Below are 17,740 nucleotides of genomic sequence, written 5' to 3' on the forward strand. Positions count from 1 at the left end.
ACTAATTCTCGTTGGTGCCCCTACGCAAAGGGTAGCCCACGCGAGGGCCAAGCACCACAGACGAGTAACTCCGTAGAGAGCCATAGGCCTTCTCCACGTGCATAAGTGGTGCTCCACTTCCGGCTCCTCTCGGACGCTCCCCACCATCTCCACTATCGAGCTTCTGGTCGAAACACTGTGGGCCTCGTTCCCTTTGGTACACGGTGGCGGCTGTGACACAAACTCGGTTGTCACGGTCTTGCAAGACTCTCGCCCTACTCGATACAACTACAACGGCTCACACAAAAGCCGAGGGGTCTTGTGGGTTTTTTCTAAACTCACTCAACTAACTAGGATTCATCTAGAGCAAACGCATAAGTGGTCTAACTAACCTAAGCACTTCGCAAAGAACCTACGCTAATCACCGAGTGATTCTATTAAGCATTTGGGTGTTTGAGCACTTGGAAATGTTTACAACATGTATTGGTATATTGCTTGGGCTCCCACACCTTTGAATTGCTGATTGGAGGGGTATAAATAGCCTCCCCCTCAATTATAGCCCTTGGACAGAAAGCTTGCTATTTCTGTCGACGGGCGCACCAGACAGTCCGGTGCCCTGGCCACGTCAGCCAACTGTTCAGGTCTATAGCAGTCAGCCATTGATAAAGTTGTAGCCTACCGTTGGCCAGACTATTCAGTGCACATTGGACAGTTTGGTGCTACAACACCCGAGAGTCCAGTTTGTGGACCTCTTTGCGCAAACTGTCTGGTGCGCCACCCAAGCGCTGCCTGACCGCCCACTTCTTCGATTTCTTTACTATTTTCTTGGGCTTCTTTTGGTCTTGAGTCTTGGACTTCTACACATCTTTTAGGTCTTCTTTTGATGTGTTGCATCCTTAGATCCTTAGTCCAATCCTCTTCGCATCCTATGAACTACAAATACAAACACTAGCAAACTCATTAGTCCACGAGCTATGTTGATCATCAAACACCAAAATCAATTAGTTGAATGGGTCGAGGTCCATTTTCCTTCCAATATCCCCCTTTTTGGTGATTGATGACAACACAACCAAAGCAAGAAAATATAACAAATATTTTGATGAAAATACGCAATTAACTTGCTAGGATGCATGAATGTCCCCATAATGTGAGATTATGGACTTAAGCCTCCCCCTAATTCTAAAGTCCACATACTTCCTATTTTAGATAAAAAAACACTTGGAGAACCAAAACCACTTGTAAGCTCAAGATTTTTAATTTTTATAATTGGGTGGTGTTTGGTGTTTGATATATTTTGAATTGCTTTGGTCCCTAAAACTTCTCCCCATTTGGAATCAAACACCGATCATATAGGAAGCAATTAAAAGACTTGCCCTCTAAAGATTTACCACTTGTAGCTCTAAAAGCTTACTCCCCCTAAAAAACTGTTCTCCCCCTTTGAAAGAATATTCTCCCCTTTTGTATGAAAGAAGACATACTCCCATTGTTGGAGATCCTCTGTTTAGGAAAAGCAAATGAGAAAGAGAGGGGACATGATATGATTGAATAGACTAACTCCCCCTATGCATGGGTAAAAGATATATTTTGACAACATATACATTTATGGCAACATGGAAGCATAAGATATGTAATATAGTCTAATCAAAATCTGGAGAAGACATGTAAATGATACCCATAGTGGAATGAAACCACTTGTGGAAATACTTGTAGATTGTAGTGGAAGCTTATTGTCTTTCTCCTAGAGACTCCATTTTCTTCAATGAAACTACTACACATAATAGACTTGAAAACAAGTATTAGTATCAAGGACTTAGATTATAGAGTAACCTCCCCCTGAAAGTGTGCATACAAGTTTTGAACACTTGTAGGAGACGTGCACTTTGAATTTGATATCAAGAGGGGCAAATTATCTATAATCCAAGCTTTGGCACATATAAGTCAAAATGACACCACTTGGAGAATATAAACTTTGAAGTAAAGCATCATTGTCATCTACTTAGGAGTTTAAATAAGCTATGTGTCATGCTTAACTGAACATTTTAAACCATGTAGGTTTGCTCAAGAATATGAATTGAAAAAACGAGCATTCCTACCATATGATTTACCTAGTATGCATGCAATTCTAAGAAAATACCACATGTAACACTAGGCATGTAAGGTAAAAACTAGATATAAGGAAATAGATACACTTATCTAAAAACATGAAAAACAATAAATCTAGTTACCTTAGTCATGGGTGGGGCATTTCGGTCCAAAGTATTTACTAACCCACTTGGCAATAGACTTGATCCGATGTGGTGCATCTGTAAGGAAAATGGACCCCGGGCCATTTGGCTCAATAGGTTTTGGTGTTTAATGATCAACATAACCCGTAGACTAATGTGTTTGCTAGTGTCTATGTTTGTAGTTTACAGGATGCGATGAGGATTGAACTAAGGCACTGAGGATGCAACACCTCAAATGAAGACATAAAAAGAGCTTAGAAGTCCAAGAATCAAGAACAAAAGAAGCCCAAAGAATCAGCGAAGAAATCCATGAAGCGGGCAGTCAGCCAGCGCCCTGGTGGCGCACCAGATAGTGAACAGTACCCTGTCTGGTGGAATACCCGGACAGTCTGCGAAGAGAGGCCCACAACGGGCGCTCTTAGGCTATAGAACCGAACTATCCGGTGTGCACCGGATAGTTTGGGTAACAGTTGGATCCAACGGTCGACTGCTACAGATCCCAACGGTCGGCTGACGTGGCAGTCACCGGACAATGAACAGTGTATGTTCGGTGCGCACCAGACTGTTCGGCGTGCCCGTCGACAGAAAGCTGCTGCTTTCTGTCCAACAGCTAGAAGTGTGGGGAAGGCTATAAATACCCCCTCAACCGGCCATTTGGATGTGTGGGAGCCCAAGCAACATACCAAGGCATAGTATAGACATTTCCAAGTGCTCGTACACCCAAGTGCTTAATAGAATCACTCGGTGATTAGCGTAGGTGCTTTGCGAAGTGCTTAGGTTAGTTAGACCGCTTTAGCGCTTGCTCTAGGTGAACCGTAGTTAGTTGAGTGAGTTTAAAAAAACCACACAATCCCTTGGTTCTTGCGCAAGCCATTCTAATTGTATCGAGTAGGGACGAGAGTCTTGCGAGACCGTGACAACCACGTTTATGTCACAGACGCCACTGTGTACCGGAGGGAAAGAGGCCCATGGCGTTTCGGCCAGAAGCTCGTTAGTGGAGACGGCGGGGAGCGTCCGAGAGGAGCTGGAAGCGGAGCACCACTTGCGCGTGGAGAAGGCATGTGGCTCTCTACGGAGTTACTCGACCGTGGTGCTTGGCCCTCGCGTGGGCTTCCCTTTGCGTAGGGGCACCAATGAGGATTAATCGATACCTTGCGTGGTTCCGGATACCTTGGTAAAAATACCGACGTCATCCACGAGAGTTTGCATCTCTACCTTGCTCTTTAGCTTCCGCATTTATATTAAGCATTTAAGTTTCAATCTTGTCTTTATACTTAGATTGTTTAGGATTGAAACTTAAACATTGTGGTAGTGTTGGTCACTTGTTCTCAAATGCTGTGAATCAAGAACAAGGCAACACAATTATTAAGTATTAGGGACCTTCGTTCTCCGAAGCATTACCTCCTCTCGAATATAATGATCATCAGATGAAGGTCATGAAGGACATGCCTTCATTATTTCATGGATAAATGAGAATACATGAAGATAATGAATATAGTTTATTGGGTCATTCACATTTATATTTCTTAATATACACATGAACATTAACAGAGTTTATATTACATCGATACCTTCAGCTTGTTAGAAGGTGCTGACGCGAGAGTGATTATAATCCAGCGTGAACATTACGGTGCTACTGTTCATCTATTTATAGGCACGGGACATAGCTCGAGTAAAAGTACATTTATAACCTTTAATATTTGTTCATAATAGTAATACAAATCACTAGGGACTAGCTAGTCTTTTCCTCCTCTGTTTGGTCTAAGCTGAAGCTGGTGGCAGCTTCAGCACTTGCCATTGTTGCTTCCAGACGAGATCTTCATCTTGATGACCTTTGACAGAGAAAAAGAAAGTCTTCATAATCACTTTGTCGATGGTATCTTTGTCTTGAGGACCTTCGGCGGAGAAGAAGACCCCAGTAGGTAGAGATAGCAACACTTAGACAAAACCTAGTTTGTGCATTCTAGATTGTTTATTTGCATAGGTTTTGCTCTAGGGATTTATTTGTGGCCTAGTTTAGAGAAAGTTTTAGAAGTCCTAATTCACCCCCTCTTAGGCATCACCTGTTTCCTACAACATCCCATGATATACATCACAATCTTGCCAAGTCTCAAAATTCTCTGAAGCCCTTCAAACTTCTCATTTCCCTAGAAGGACCCACACCTTCTTGGTGCTCTTCATGGTTGAAATGATTTCCTTTGGCACCTAGATGCGTTTTGCCCCCTTTTCTTTATTGGCTTGCTTGTTGGCCTTGATTGCTATCACCTTCCCATTATTTTTCTTCTTCATCAAATATGGTGTAGCATCTTTTTTATCCACCTTGTTGACGTAGGTGTTGGAGATTTTTCTTGTTGCCCTCTTTTGCTTCTCGTTGGTCTTCGCCTTGCATTGGTAAGACTTGTGGCCTTCCTTGTGGCATAGTCTACAAACCACGATTTCTCCCTCTACAGGTGTCACACCTGGTTTGAGAAGGCAAACCGAATGCGAACCATGTATGTGCCAGGATCAGAAACTCACGTACACAACGATTACATAATTAGACATCATCACACATTGCTCAAAATAAATAGCGGAAATAGTACTTTATTACATCAAGATGTCCAAGACATCCACAGAGTCATTAACATAACATTGTCATTAATATTATCAAAGTGCGGAATACGAAACGTAGAGATATGGCCTTCACAGGCAATTGACTAGGGGTTTGCCACTAACATAACTAGAACTCATCGTAGTCTTGGAACTCCTAAAAGTCTTCCATGTTGCCTGCATCTCCTCCTGAGCACTGAATACAGTGGGGACAACCTGGGGTGGGTGATTTTTAAAGCAAGGGTGAGTACACATCAACGTACTCAGCAAATGTCCCGTTTGGCTAAAGTGGACTAGTTGTATGTGGAGTTAAGATTAAACATTTGCTTTTAATTGGTCAGGTATTTATTACCTAGTAGTAAAGCCATGTTTTAGCAATAAACCTAGTTATTACCCAAAAGTACTCCCTCCAAGAGAAAATACCAGAGATAAGAGTTATATTTATCATCATTAACCATAATCATAAAAGTATCCAAAGTTCTTCTAATCAAAGAGGATCCCAAGGCTATTCTTAACCATGAGCACGACTAATATACCAGTTTCTAGCACTCTGTAGAGGTTGCACACTTTACCCACGAGTCGTGATCCCTTTTTGCCTCAGGTCGATCAATCCCTCAAACACTACCAAGGTGAGTAGGCAAGGTTTCACTACGTAGCCTTTACAAAAATTCCTAAGAGGTCATAGATGCCCGTTAGGTTTCTCTAGTTTGATAAACACAGTACTTCTCCCCACAGAAAGGGTGACTAACAAAACCAAATCGAAAGAACCTCGGCAACCAGCCTCGGCAGAGCAAGTACTGTGCCCGGACCCCATTGACAGCTCTACGTCGAAGCCAACTACACCTCAAGTTCCTCTAATTAATCAGCTAAGGGCGTCCCATTCCACCCTCATGGTTGTACTGTTATCCCGAGTGGTCACTCAACGAACAGGTCCTTATGGAGAGGTACTCAGGAAACTGCCTGGGTCCCCTAAAGTACCATAATAAGATCATCATCGGGATAACATCATCGTATCATATATGTTCACATCATGTCCATTGATTAAGGTAAAGCAATAGCATAAAGCTAACCATTATGGCCCAAAAGGTAAACAAGGATAAGGTAAATACAGACTAGTAAATCCTTAGGTTTCAATAAAGTAATGCGGGACGGTGAATTATGAAATAAGTACGATATAGTAGGTCAGATGACACTTGCTTCACCAGGTTGTTGCTCAAGAAGATCTTCGGCAACACACTCAGGAACCACGGGCTGCTCATTGTCTAAACAAAGTGATCATGCATTCAATACATTTGGATAAAGACAAATGAACAATACACCAAACATATACAATCAAGTGAACACAAGTTTGATAGAATAGTATAAACACAAAAGGTAAACTTAGGTTCTAGGGTGAACTAACACACTTAGAAGTTTGTGATTATCTAAGTATTATCTATCTCCATAGATTACATAATTTAATTCCACTTATTTTAATGAGACACAAAAATTGTACCAAGGATAGATTCATACATTACATATTATTAATCTCACAAGGTTAAACATCTAATTACCATTAGGGTTTTCCTTTTTATTTTTCTTATTAATAAATAAACCATTACCTAAACTAACATATAGTCTAGGCATAAAATTAATATGTGCAGACAGTAAATGATTATAATTTACATAGACAGAGAATAATCTTATGAACATTTTGCAATTTGAATCACTCAATTTGGAGTTCATAAGCAAAAGATATGAAATAAACAAGTTTTGGGGTTCAAAATACAAAATTAGGTCTAAATCTGTGATTAATTAAAAGGTCAGGGGTCTGCGCGTGAAACTAGTGGACAATGGGTTGATTTTCAGAAAACCGAGGGTCTTTAACAAAAAGACCACACGAAGGGGTATCGGGTCCTGCCAGCCGTTCGATCCACGATCGACGACCAGGATTAAATCTGGCGGACACGTGCGCCTGACAGGTGGGCTCGGGGTGGGTTGAGGCACTGACACACGGGGCCCACGGGTCAGCAGTGTGCTGAGGGCACGAGGCGCGATGGTCGCTAGATTGCAGATCGACGACTATGGTTCCACGAACCACGAGAACCGTTATCCGCGCATCCGGGCCATAAGATTGTGGTTGGATGGTTAAGATGGGGTGCCAGGGGATTTCACCTTCTCCGGCCGGCTAGGGGCGGCGCCATTCTCACCCGCGGCGGCGCAGCTGCCGTAGACGAGGTAGATTGGGGTTTCTAGGGTGCTGGGGGTGGTGTTGATAGCCAGAAAGGTTGGGGAGGACTCGATGAGCCCTATGGCGAGGTCCGGGTTGCAGGAACGAGGCTGAGACGGGCAGATGGTGGAGGGGGAATCTCGGGCGGACCGGAGGTCACTCCTGCGAGCAATCATGCATAACCAAGGGCAGACCAGGGGAAATTAGGGGCGGGGTTAGATCAGTTACCTTGAGAGAAGGCTTAGGGATGCACGAATGGTGTCCGAGGCATGGCGAGGTCACATGTCGATGGTGGCGGAGCTGCGGCGGTGCAGAGAGAGGACTAGTGAGCATGGACCAAGAGAAATAGAGGGGAAGGGGGCGAACTAAGGGGTGTCCCGGGTCACAGGTGACGGGGCGAAGATCACCGAGGCAACAGACACGACAAGGGCTTGACGGCGACCGCAGAATGAGCATGGAACCACAGCGAACACGCGGTGGACCATGATGAGCTTCATGGGCGCTCGCAGAGCGAGAGAGAGGGCGAGGGTGCTCGGTTGAGGGCGCAACTGAGCAGGGGAGGGCGAGTGAGTGTGTGCGAGCTCTAGAAAAGGATCGGACACGTGGGGGCGTGGCCGGGAAATGCGCGGTCATGGGAGCGTCCACGGTAGAGATCGCGGGCGGTTCAGGGGGGGGACAGTTCTGACAAGCAGGGCCCACGGAACTGAGAGAGCGGGCAAGCGAATGGGTAGTAGAGCTGACGAGCGGGGTTCATGAGACAGAGAGAGAATGCGCGTGTGCGCGGAGGAAACTGGCGCCGACAAGTCGGTCCCACCGGGCAGCGAGAGGGAGAGAGGGAGAGAGCGCGCAGGATGGCACTGACATGAGGGTTCGACTGTGAGGGAGGGGCAGGTGTGCTCGCACGGGACTTGGGCCGAGCTAGGCCGGCTGGGCTGAATTAGGTTTTTCTTTTTCCCTGGAATTTCTAATGTCTTTTCCTTTTATTTTCTCTAGTGAACTCAATTCAAATTCAAACACAAATTCAAATTCAAATAATTCAACCATGTGCATCAAACAAAAGAACAATTTAGGCTCGTCATGATGCAACAATTCATGACTCACATAGTTTTGAGAAAATAAATAATTAATCCCTCACCTAATTTACCTAATTCTAATCAAAAGGAAAAGAGAGAGAGTCTAGGGACAGAGAGACAAGAGGTAACACCTGAATTTGGTAGGCATTTAGAGAAGAAATTTTATACCCCAAATTCAGGATGTTACAAACCTATCCTCCTTAAAAGAATCTCGCCCCCGAGATTCAGGGTTGGCTAGCAAAGAGTTCAAGGTACATGGCTTTCAAATCATCTTCTCTTTCCCAGATTGCTTCTTCCTCTGAGTGATGGCCCCATTTGACTTTACACATCGTGATGGTGCTTCTTCGAGTGACTCTGTCTGCTATCTCCAGAATCTGAGTTGGCTTCTCGATGTAAGTAAAATCTTCTTGAACTTCGAGGTCCTCGGTTGGTAATTGCTCTTCTAGCACTCGCAATCACCTCTTCAACTGAGACACATGGAACACATCATGCACGGCTAACATACTTTTTGGTAGACTGAGTTGATATGTCACTTCTCCATGTCTTGCCTAGATCTGGTATGGTCCGATGTATCGAGGTGCTAGCTTGCCCTTGACTCCGAACCTTTTGATTCCTCTGATGGGTGACACCTTTAAGTAGACATAGTTTCCTACCTCAAAACTCAGATCTCTTCTTTGGGTGTCATCATAGCTTCGCTGTCTGGACTGTGCTGTCTTTAGATTCTCTCGAACCGTTTTGATGTTCTCTTCAGCATCAAGCAAAATATCTGGACCGAACACATGCCTTTCATTGGGTTGGTCCCAATGCAATGGAGTTCGACAGTTTCTCCCATAGAGTGCATGGAATGGTGACATCTTCAGACTGGCCTAGTAGCTATTGTTGTAAGAGAATTCTGCATATGGTAGCCTCTTGTCCCAACTTAACTTGTCTTGCAAAGCACAAGCTCTCAACATGTCTTCAAGAATCTGGTTGGTTCTCTCTGTCTGACCATCTGTTTGCAGGTGATAAGCTGAACTGAACTTCAAGTGTGTGCCCAAAGCTTCATGTAATTGCTGCCAAAAGTGGGAAGTGAACTGGGTACCTCTGTCAGATACTATCTTCTTTGGAACACCATGCAAACATACAATCCGAGACATATATAGTTCTGCCAGCACTGCACTGTTATATGTGGTCTTGACTGGTATGAAATGAGCCGCCTTTGTTAAGCGATCCACTACTACCCAGATGGAGTCATAACCGGCTCGAGTGTGAGGCAGATCAACTATAAAGTCCATCTCAATCTCATCCCATTTCCACTGATGAATATGCAACGACAGCAACAAACCTGCAGGCCTCTGGTGTTTTGGCTTGATTCTCTGACAACTGTCGCATATGGAAACATACTTTGCTATCTCCCTTTTCATTCCGTACCACCATAATCTTTTCTTCAGGTCTTGGTACATCTCCTCACTGCCAGGGTGTATGGAATAAGCTGTCTCATGAGCTTCCTTGAGAATCAGTTCTCGGATCTATTTGATGTCGGGAACGCACATCCATCCTTAAACCACACCACGCCTTCTGCGTCTTCACGAAAATCTTTGCCTTTCTCATCTATGATCAGCTATCAAATCTTATTGATATTCTCATCATCCTTCTGACCATATTTGATTTCTCGCTCTAAGGTGGGTTCCAGCTCCACTGTCACTCCTTGAGTGTTGTTTAGAAATCCGAGACTCAACCTGTCGAATTCCTTTGCTAGCTCATACGACATCGGATGAGAGACCATCATGTTGACTTGGCTCTTTCTGCTTAGAGCGTCTGCAACCACATTAGCTTTGCCTGGGTGGTAATGTATCTCCAGCTCATAGTCTTTGATCAACTCCAGCCATCTTCGCTGCCTCATGTTCAATTCTGATTGGGTGAATATGTATTTGAGACTCTTGTGATCTGTATAGATATCATACTTCTACCCATACGAATAGTGCCTCTAGGTCTTCAGTGCATGAACCACTGCTGCTAACTCCAGATCATGTGTGGAGTAATTCTTCTCATGAATCTTCAACTGTCGGGACGAGTACGCCACTACTCTCCCTTCTTGCATTAACATGCATCCTAGTCCGGTGTTCGAAGCATCACAATATACTAAGAATGGCTTGTGAACATCTAGTAGAATAAACACAGGTGTTGTAGTCAACTTCTTCTTCAACGTCTCAATGGACTCTTGGCATGCTGGGGTCCACTTGAACTCAACTTTCTTCACTAGCAGTGCTGTCATTGGCCTGGCAATCTTGGAAAAATATTCAATGAAACGTCGACAGTAGCCGGCCATTCCAATGAAACTCTTGATTCCCCGGACATCTTTTGGTGCTTTCCAGTCCAGAATAGCTGCTACTTTTTTAGGATCCATAGCTAATCTGTCTTGGTTTATAATATGACCCAAGAACAGGACTTCGCTGATCCAGAACTCACACTTGCTAACCTTAGCATACAGCTGACAATCTCGTAGCCTCTGCAATACCTTCCTCAAATGCTCTTCATGCTCTTGCTCATTCTGGGAATATATGAGGATATCATCAATGAACACTGCTATGAACTTGTTGAGGTAGTCCATGAACACACTATTCATTAGGTACATGAAGAAAGCTGGTGCATTCGTTAATCCGAATGACATGACGGTGAACTCATATAATCCATACTTGGTGATGAATGTGGTCTTCGGTATATCCGAAGGTCGGATCCTGAGCTGACGGTAACCTGACCTCAGATCTATCTTCGAGAACACACTGACTCCTCTTAGCTGATCGAATAGGTCTTCAATTCGGGGTAGGGGGTACTTGTTCTTGACATTCGAAGCCCTAAGCTTTTAAATGGTAGAGGAAGCCCTGTCCGACCACCCCTATGACCTAGTTGGACCGTGCGACGCGCCCACCCACACCCCACGCATGTGTGCATCGAGTCAAACCTCCCCACGCGCGTCAATCAAACCCCCGGTCCAACATCCTAATCCCCCGCATGGGACTCACGACATAAATTGTGGTTTTGCTTTTTTTGCGCAAATAACATAAATAGTTCACAGAAATAGCGTAAATAGTTCATAGAGATGGCATAAAAACCTCACTCAGCCATTATACCCGTGCATACATGCAGGCACATGCATGCAAATACTATTTTTATGGTAGACTCGATAATTTTGGCGAATCGTGAGAGTTTCTATTACATGTGCACAAATTTTGGATGATATTTTTGTTTCCACTACATTCCCCAAAAATTAGATGGCTCCATAAATATAGGATCGCTCCAATAGCCATGCAACTAAGCTCGTTATAACTAATTTATGATATATACTGATACTAATTATGCTACGCGATGTAGTTATTTATGCAACTTGGTATATTGCGTAAAAAATGTTTACTTTTTCATGCACACAAATTTAGGATGACAGGAATGTGCGATGAAAGGAAATGGATTGACATGTATGGAAACAAAAAAATCTTATTTAAATGTTTTATTTCCTCCATAAATATAGGATCGCTCCAACAGCAGGCAGTTAGGCTCGTTAGAACCGGTTTATTATATATACTTATACTAATTATGCTACACGATGTAGTTATTTATGCAATGTGGCATACTGCATAAAAATCTGGCATGCAGTTCATTGATGAACGTATCTCCATGTTCGAGCATAAAAACATTTGGTTTTGAGCGTAAAACCCACAGTTATGAGTGCAAATAGCATTTATATCTGGGAGTGGTTAACTTTTCTGTGAATTTTTGTTACGTTGTGTAAATGTGTGTGTCGTAAATATCTAATACATATGGTGTAAATAGTACGAACCTCATATACACACTGGGTTAGGTAACGATATAATGCATAAAATCAATAAACGTTTGCGTAAAACGTGAATAGAAATATCATAAACAGACAACAGATGGAAAGCAGACTCATTAACTGAAATATATGTCGTAAAAACCTATAAAATAGCATAAAACATGTTCGTCGTTTGCGTCTAGGGGAGATGTCGCCGCCTTGGATGACGTCACAGTCATGCGCCCTAGGGGGCCACCGCTGCTGTGAAGGAACCATCGCCTCACCTCTGGGATCCACCATAGCTTGTGCCTAGGAGAGCCCGCCGTCACCGCTCACACCTAGGGAATTCTGCTGCCACCGCTCCCACCTTGATTGTGTCGCCGTCGTGCGCGCCTCAGGGGATCTCCGTTGCGTGTGTGCCCCAGGGATCCGTCACCGCAACTGCTCCCATCTCTGATGCGTTGTCTGTGACGTGTCGGTTCTGCCGCCGCTCCCACCTGCTGCCGTGCCTCTAGATCGGGAGACACCTTCACCGTGTCTCCAGACCGAGGAGCCACCGCCGCTCCTCCGGATCAGGAGCCACCACCGCGCTTCTGGATCGCGAGTCGTCGCACGCCCACCTCGAGGGTGCCGTAGCTCGCCCTCGGGATGGCCGCCGCTCGCACGCCTTGGGGAAATCATCGTCGCCGCTAAAACCCTAATTCCTGGTAGCCTTAGGTGCTTTTATAGACACCTGGACCTAGTCCGGCTCAACCGGATGACACGTCTAGCCTGGGATTCCTCTAGTTATTAGAAGGCCAGGGCTTTAGATATATAAACTTTTTATATATGTGTATCATTGTATCTTGTATTTGTTCCTGTAAAAAACCATTAATATTGTGTTGTACCAGTACTTTTATATACAATATTCCTTATATATACATTTTTAGTAGAATCATACAAAACAACGTGTAGGACGCACATTAGACACTAGTGAAATAGGAAAAGACAAGATATGGGATAGAAGAGCGGGAAAAATTGCTCCGCTCCTATCGAGCGGTCTCGTTTCCGTCGTTCTCTAGTCTCCTTAGTGTCAAACGACCAATATAGCGACTTCACGCATAAAACACTCCTATAAAGTTATCCCTATTAACTTTTACTCATCATATCTCTCATTTTAAAATCCATTCTATGAGTAATGCAATCTACAACGTAAAATAATATTTTACATGATCATACAATTACAACCTGATATGGTAAAATCGATATTTTGAGATCTCCAAAGCCCTCTTTTCTAGTATTTATGGAAAACATTCCTTATTTTCTTTTTTTCTACACTAGAAAAGTCATATAGATCATGGTTATATTATTACAAGCTTAAACTATAAAAAGGTTTCGCCCGGATCAAAAATTGACACACGTACCTAGACAAGTTTCACGAACCACATGATGCGGCTTAAAATCAATCACAGACTGTTTGTTTCGGATTAAAGCTAGTTATTCAGGCTGCTGCATCTACAATTCATAGAGTCAAAACACCACAGAAAGGCTTTAGGATTTAGGGCGTTTCGGATTAAAGCCAATCAAACAACTTGATAAATGACCACGGTTTGCTGGATTGCTGTCATGCTCAACTTTTATGAAACACCACAAATTCTGACCGAACTTGACAAAATAATACCCGGCACATTTTCTTTTCTAAAGAATGATAGTACAATAATAGTGAAACAGAAAAAAAAAATTATAGCAACGGAAACGAAGCTTAAACAGTACAATTTCTATTATTTTTCAGAGAAACTAGGGGAAAAGAAAGAGAGGAAGAGGGCAAGCCAGCCACGCCAATCACCTGTCCAGCTGTCCTATTCCTACCTCCAGCCACAAAGACGAGCTCCACGATTCCACCCACACCGAATCTTGACGGAACGATTCCACCAAGAACCGCGGGCAACAATTCACACCGCGCTTCTCTTCTCCAGCGATGCAGACGACGGCGGCGGCGGCTGTGGCATGGGCGCCTGGCCCATCGGCGTCCACCTCGTCATCGTCCTCGCCGTCCACCTTCAGGGTAAGGGTTCCGTTACCCCCTGTGGCTTTTCTCGAGGGGCCTTTTCTCGCCTGGCTCGGTCCGGCTGATTGGTTCTCGATTCGGTGCACAGGTGGGGGTTGCGTCGACGGCCGTGCGGGCTTGTTCCGCGCCCAGGCTTGTTGCGTCCTCCGCGCCCCTGGGCTGTCGACGGCTGCGACAAGGTCAGTTCTTTGTTAGCCCTGGTTCTTTTTCTCTCCATCTTTTGTTTAGGTATTTTATGGCTCGGTAGAAAACTCTTTCAAGCTTACCTTGCTTTATGGATTGGATTGGTGTTATATGGAGCTGCCTCAAGGATTGCTGGGGTATTTTGTAGAGGAAGAATTATCTTGCCGCATATTGTGGAACGTTGATGGTTTAATCCTGTAATCATACTGTGGCAACATCTGCTAAAAGGAAAGAAAAACTGTGTTATTACAAATCCCACGTTCAGGTGTTAGGATTGAAGACCAGCTATCTATTGCCACATAGTGATTGTTTGCTTAGGTTCATTTCTAAGGATAACATTCCAAGATGATGAATCTGCTAATATGTAGTTGCAAAATATCAATGGTGTGCAAACAAAAGCTAGAGTATGCCTTGCACCTATATATGATACCTTCTGTCTTGGGAGCGTAGTTTCCTATTGTTCGTGCTGTGTTATGATTATTATCTAAGCATATAAGAGTAGAAAGTTAACTGTTTTGGTACAATCTGGAGCATCTCCTGCAGTGATTGAGTTTAGGTATCAGGGCATTCCACAATTCATACTGTTTGCTTGTATTTTCTGTCTTAATTTATTAAGATGTAACTGTTTGAGTAACTGCAACTATAACTGTGTCCTGCTCTAGCAGTGGTTCAAGCTGTTGCCAATCCAGACCCTGCGATCGAGCTTCCATTGACTGCTGAAAATGTTGAGATGGTGTTGGATGAAGTAAGGCCGTATCTTATGGCAGACGGAGGCAATGTTGCGTTGCATGAGATTGATGGGAACGTGGTAAGGTTAAAGCTGCAAGGAGCATGTGGTTCATGCCCGGCTTCAGTAACAACGATGAAGATGGGTATTGAACGGCGCTTGATGGAGAAAATACCAGAGATTGTTGCAGTTGAGCCCATTGCTGATGAGGAAACTGGCCTTGAGTTGAACCAAGAGAACATTGAAAAGGTAAATGTTCTATTGTTGGCCAAATATTCTATTGGTAAAAGTCACTTGATTCTTATGGATTACTGAAGTAAACCAGGACTTATTTTGTTGGATTTTGATTAAATGGAATGAATTTTCCTTGAACAAAATCAAATTCTTCTGAAATATGTAGTATACTTTGTAAATAAAATTCCTAGTTTTCTGATGAGTTGTGCTTATTTATTTCTACAATGTCTTGACTGCATAATGATGTTATTATCAGTTATTTTTACATTTAAGATCCATCTCCTATGCCAGTTTGCTAGGCTTAAATTATTCATCTTTACCTATTATATATATTGTGGAGAGTTCTATTGCAATGGTAGAATGCTTTACTTCATTTATTTGGTTGGTAGGAGCAGGTCAGGACTTTTCAGTGTAGTTGCACTCATGCAGTGTTGTTTTTCTGGTTGTTTGTTTTTTGGAACCTCGGGTTCTTTAGTTGATTTCCATTGTATGAACGAACTTGTCTTTTATATCATAACAACTAGCTTCTGTGCCCCTGCCTTTGGACATATTTATGTTATGGCAAACAATTTAGATTTTGCATCCTTATCTTCAGTACGTGAAGTAACATCCTTTCAGCTATCACCTGTGCTACAGCGGTACACCGTGCACCCTTTTCGAGTGATACAGGAAGTGATGTTAATCATGCTATCATTAATAGGAAATTCTGTCTGCTGAGTGCTGATATGGTGACCATCAATGCCTAGTTTTTGTGATTTTCCAAGTTCACTTCGTATCTGTAAGATCAAAGCAATAAAGAAGATATGGTGACCAACAAGCAAATCTATCTTGCCCTTAACGCTTACTTTGAAAACTAGCCTCAAAGATTTATAATTTCTATTTTTCTCATGGATCAGTATTTTTTAAGAGCATTGAGAAACTGAACATGTTTTCTCCTGTATCAGGTACTTGACGAGATTAGGCCATACCTTGCTGGCACAGGAGGTGGCGAGCTCGAGTTTGTCACAATCGAGGAGCCTATTGTCAAGGTTAGGCTTACAGGCCCAGCTGCTGGTGTGATGACTGTCCGAGTAGCATTGACTCAGAAGCTCCGTGAAAAAATCCCTAAAATTGCAGCTGTCCAGCTTTTGCCATAAGATTAGAATCTTTTAGAAGCCAGGCACCAGTCACAGTTGATAATGTAAATGCACTACCGCAATAAATTTAAGGAGTTGTAATGTGTAGCCTGCTGAGCATTTAGCTCCTCTTCAGCGATATTATGATCATCGATACACAATGTTCAAGTAAAGGTGTTGGTTGGATTTGTAACCAGAGTTTTGGTTTTTGTCTGTATGACCTGTATTCTCGTTAATCACGATGGAAGAAACTAAATCAGGTCATGTTCGGTTCAAAGGAATTAAATCTCATCTTTTCAGATTATATAATCAAACAAATTTTGAACTAAGTGTTAATTTAACATTTTTAGATTATATAATCTAGGTAGATTGTAATCTCAAACAAACACCCCCTAATGTGTGGGCTTAATCCCTTTCCCAAAAATCATGTCCGTTTGAACATGTGCTGAACCCTATGCATCAGAAATAAAGAAGATAGGTGCTATGAAATACACAAAAATACAAGATCTCATACGATGCATTGTAAGGAACGTCCATTTATGAATCTGACATGTTGTGAATGTGTTTGTGAGTGATCACATGCTCTTAGGATGCTTGGAGTACTTGTAGAGGTCCGCTAGGGACTCTATTTATAGCCTAAATGGCCAAAATAGCCATTGAGGAGCTGCTAGAAAATTTCCTTCTGCACGCGCACCATATCGGTCTGGTGCACCACCGAACCGGGAACAGTAGCTAGTCCTCTAGGTTCCTAATTGGCGCCTTCCATATCAGGCTGGTACCAGACCACCATGTGTCAACCGCCAGTTGAAGTAGCCATTGAGCCTAAAGTAGTCGTTACACGCGAGGTCTGGTGCACCACTGGACTGAGGTTCGATGATTTTTAATAAAAAATCATGAGGCTGAGCAGTTCCGTATGGCGAGGTTCAGTGCATCAGACCCAGTGTCTGATGCGCCAGACCGATGAAGTCTTCCAGAGGCTCTCTGGTCAGACAATATGGTGCACCACCGTACCAGTACTGCAGAAGGTCCAGTGAGCCCATGTGCAGTTGCAAAAATTACAAATTTATCTAATTCTTCTTGAATTTGACTTGGCTTTGTTTGGGAGATATCCTATGACTTAAATAAACATATCAATAGTATGTTCAACTTGTCTAAGTCACGGATTCATACCTTGAGCTCATCTCCAATTCAGATTTCATGTTTCAGGTCAAAATAAGTCCAAAATGGAACTTTTGCTAGAAAATGAGTTTGAGAGCATTCTAAAATGTGTATACAACATATTCGAAAGGTTCAAACATCACTATTTTACTCTTTTTCAAAATGTTGATCTTTGTAGCCTTATTTGAGCTCATTTGAACTTGGATTCTTCAATTTGCACTTGAGTGAACATGCACTCATAGACTTAGCAAACTACTTAGTCCAATATGGTGTGTTGGTCATTAATCACCAAAATACTATAGAAATGACTTAATTTCCCATTTCTCTTTCAATCTCTCCATTTTTGGTGATTTATGCCAACACAACCAAAGCAAATAGAACATGACTAGCTTTAAAAAAGTTTGCTATTAAATA

At 43.0% G+C, this 17,740-nt stretch overlaps 2 protein-coding genes across 2 annotated transcripts; both read left to right on the forward strand.

The window, feature by feature from the left end:
- Nucleotides 1-13,665: 13,665 nt before the first annotated feature.
- Nucleotides 13,666-16,483, forward strand: LOC100282521 (NFU3). Its single transcript, NM_001155429.2, has 4 exons — nt 13,666-13,906; nt 13,998-14,088; nt 14,758-15,068; nt 15,998-16,483. The coding sequence occupies exons 1-4, from the start codon at nt 13,820-13,822 to the stop codon at nt 16,187-16,189; spliced, it is 681 nt and encodes a 226-aa protein (NP_001148901.2). The 5' UTR covers nt 13,666-13,819; the 3' UTR covers nt 16,190-16,483.
- Nucleotides 15,078-15,991, forward strand: LOC103654573 (uncharacterized). The gene has a single exon (XM_008681418.2). It carries the CDS (start codon nt 15,252-15,254, stop codon nt 15,768-15,770), a length of 519 nt encoding a protein of 172 aa, XP_008679640.1. The 5' UTR covers nt 15,078-15,251; the 3' UTR covers nt 15,771-15,991.
- Nucleotides 16,484-17,740: the final 1,257 nt, after the last annotated feature.

Source organism: Zea mays, chromosome 4 (genome assembly GCF_902167145.1).
Source record: "Zea mays cultivar B73 chromosome 4, Zm-B73-REFERENCE-NAM-5.0, whole genome shotgun sequence".
Classification (NCBI taxonomy): domain Eukaryota; kingdom Viridiplantae; phylum Streptophyta; class Magnoliopsida; order Poales; family Poaceae; genus Zea; species Zea mays.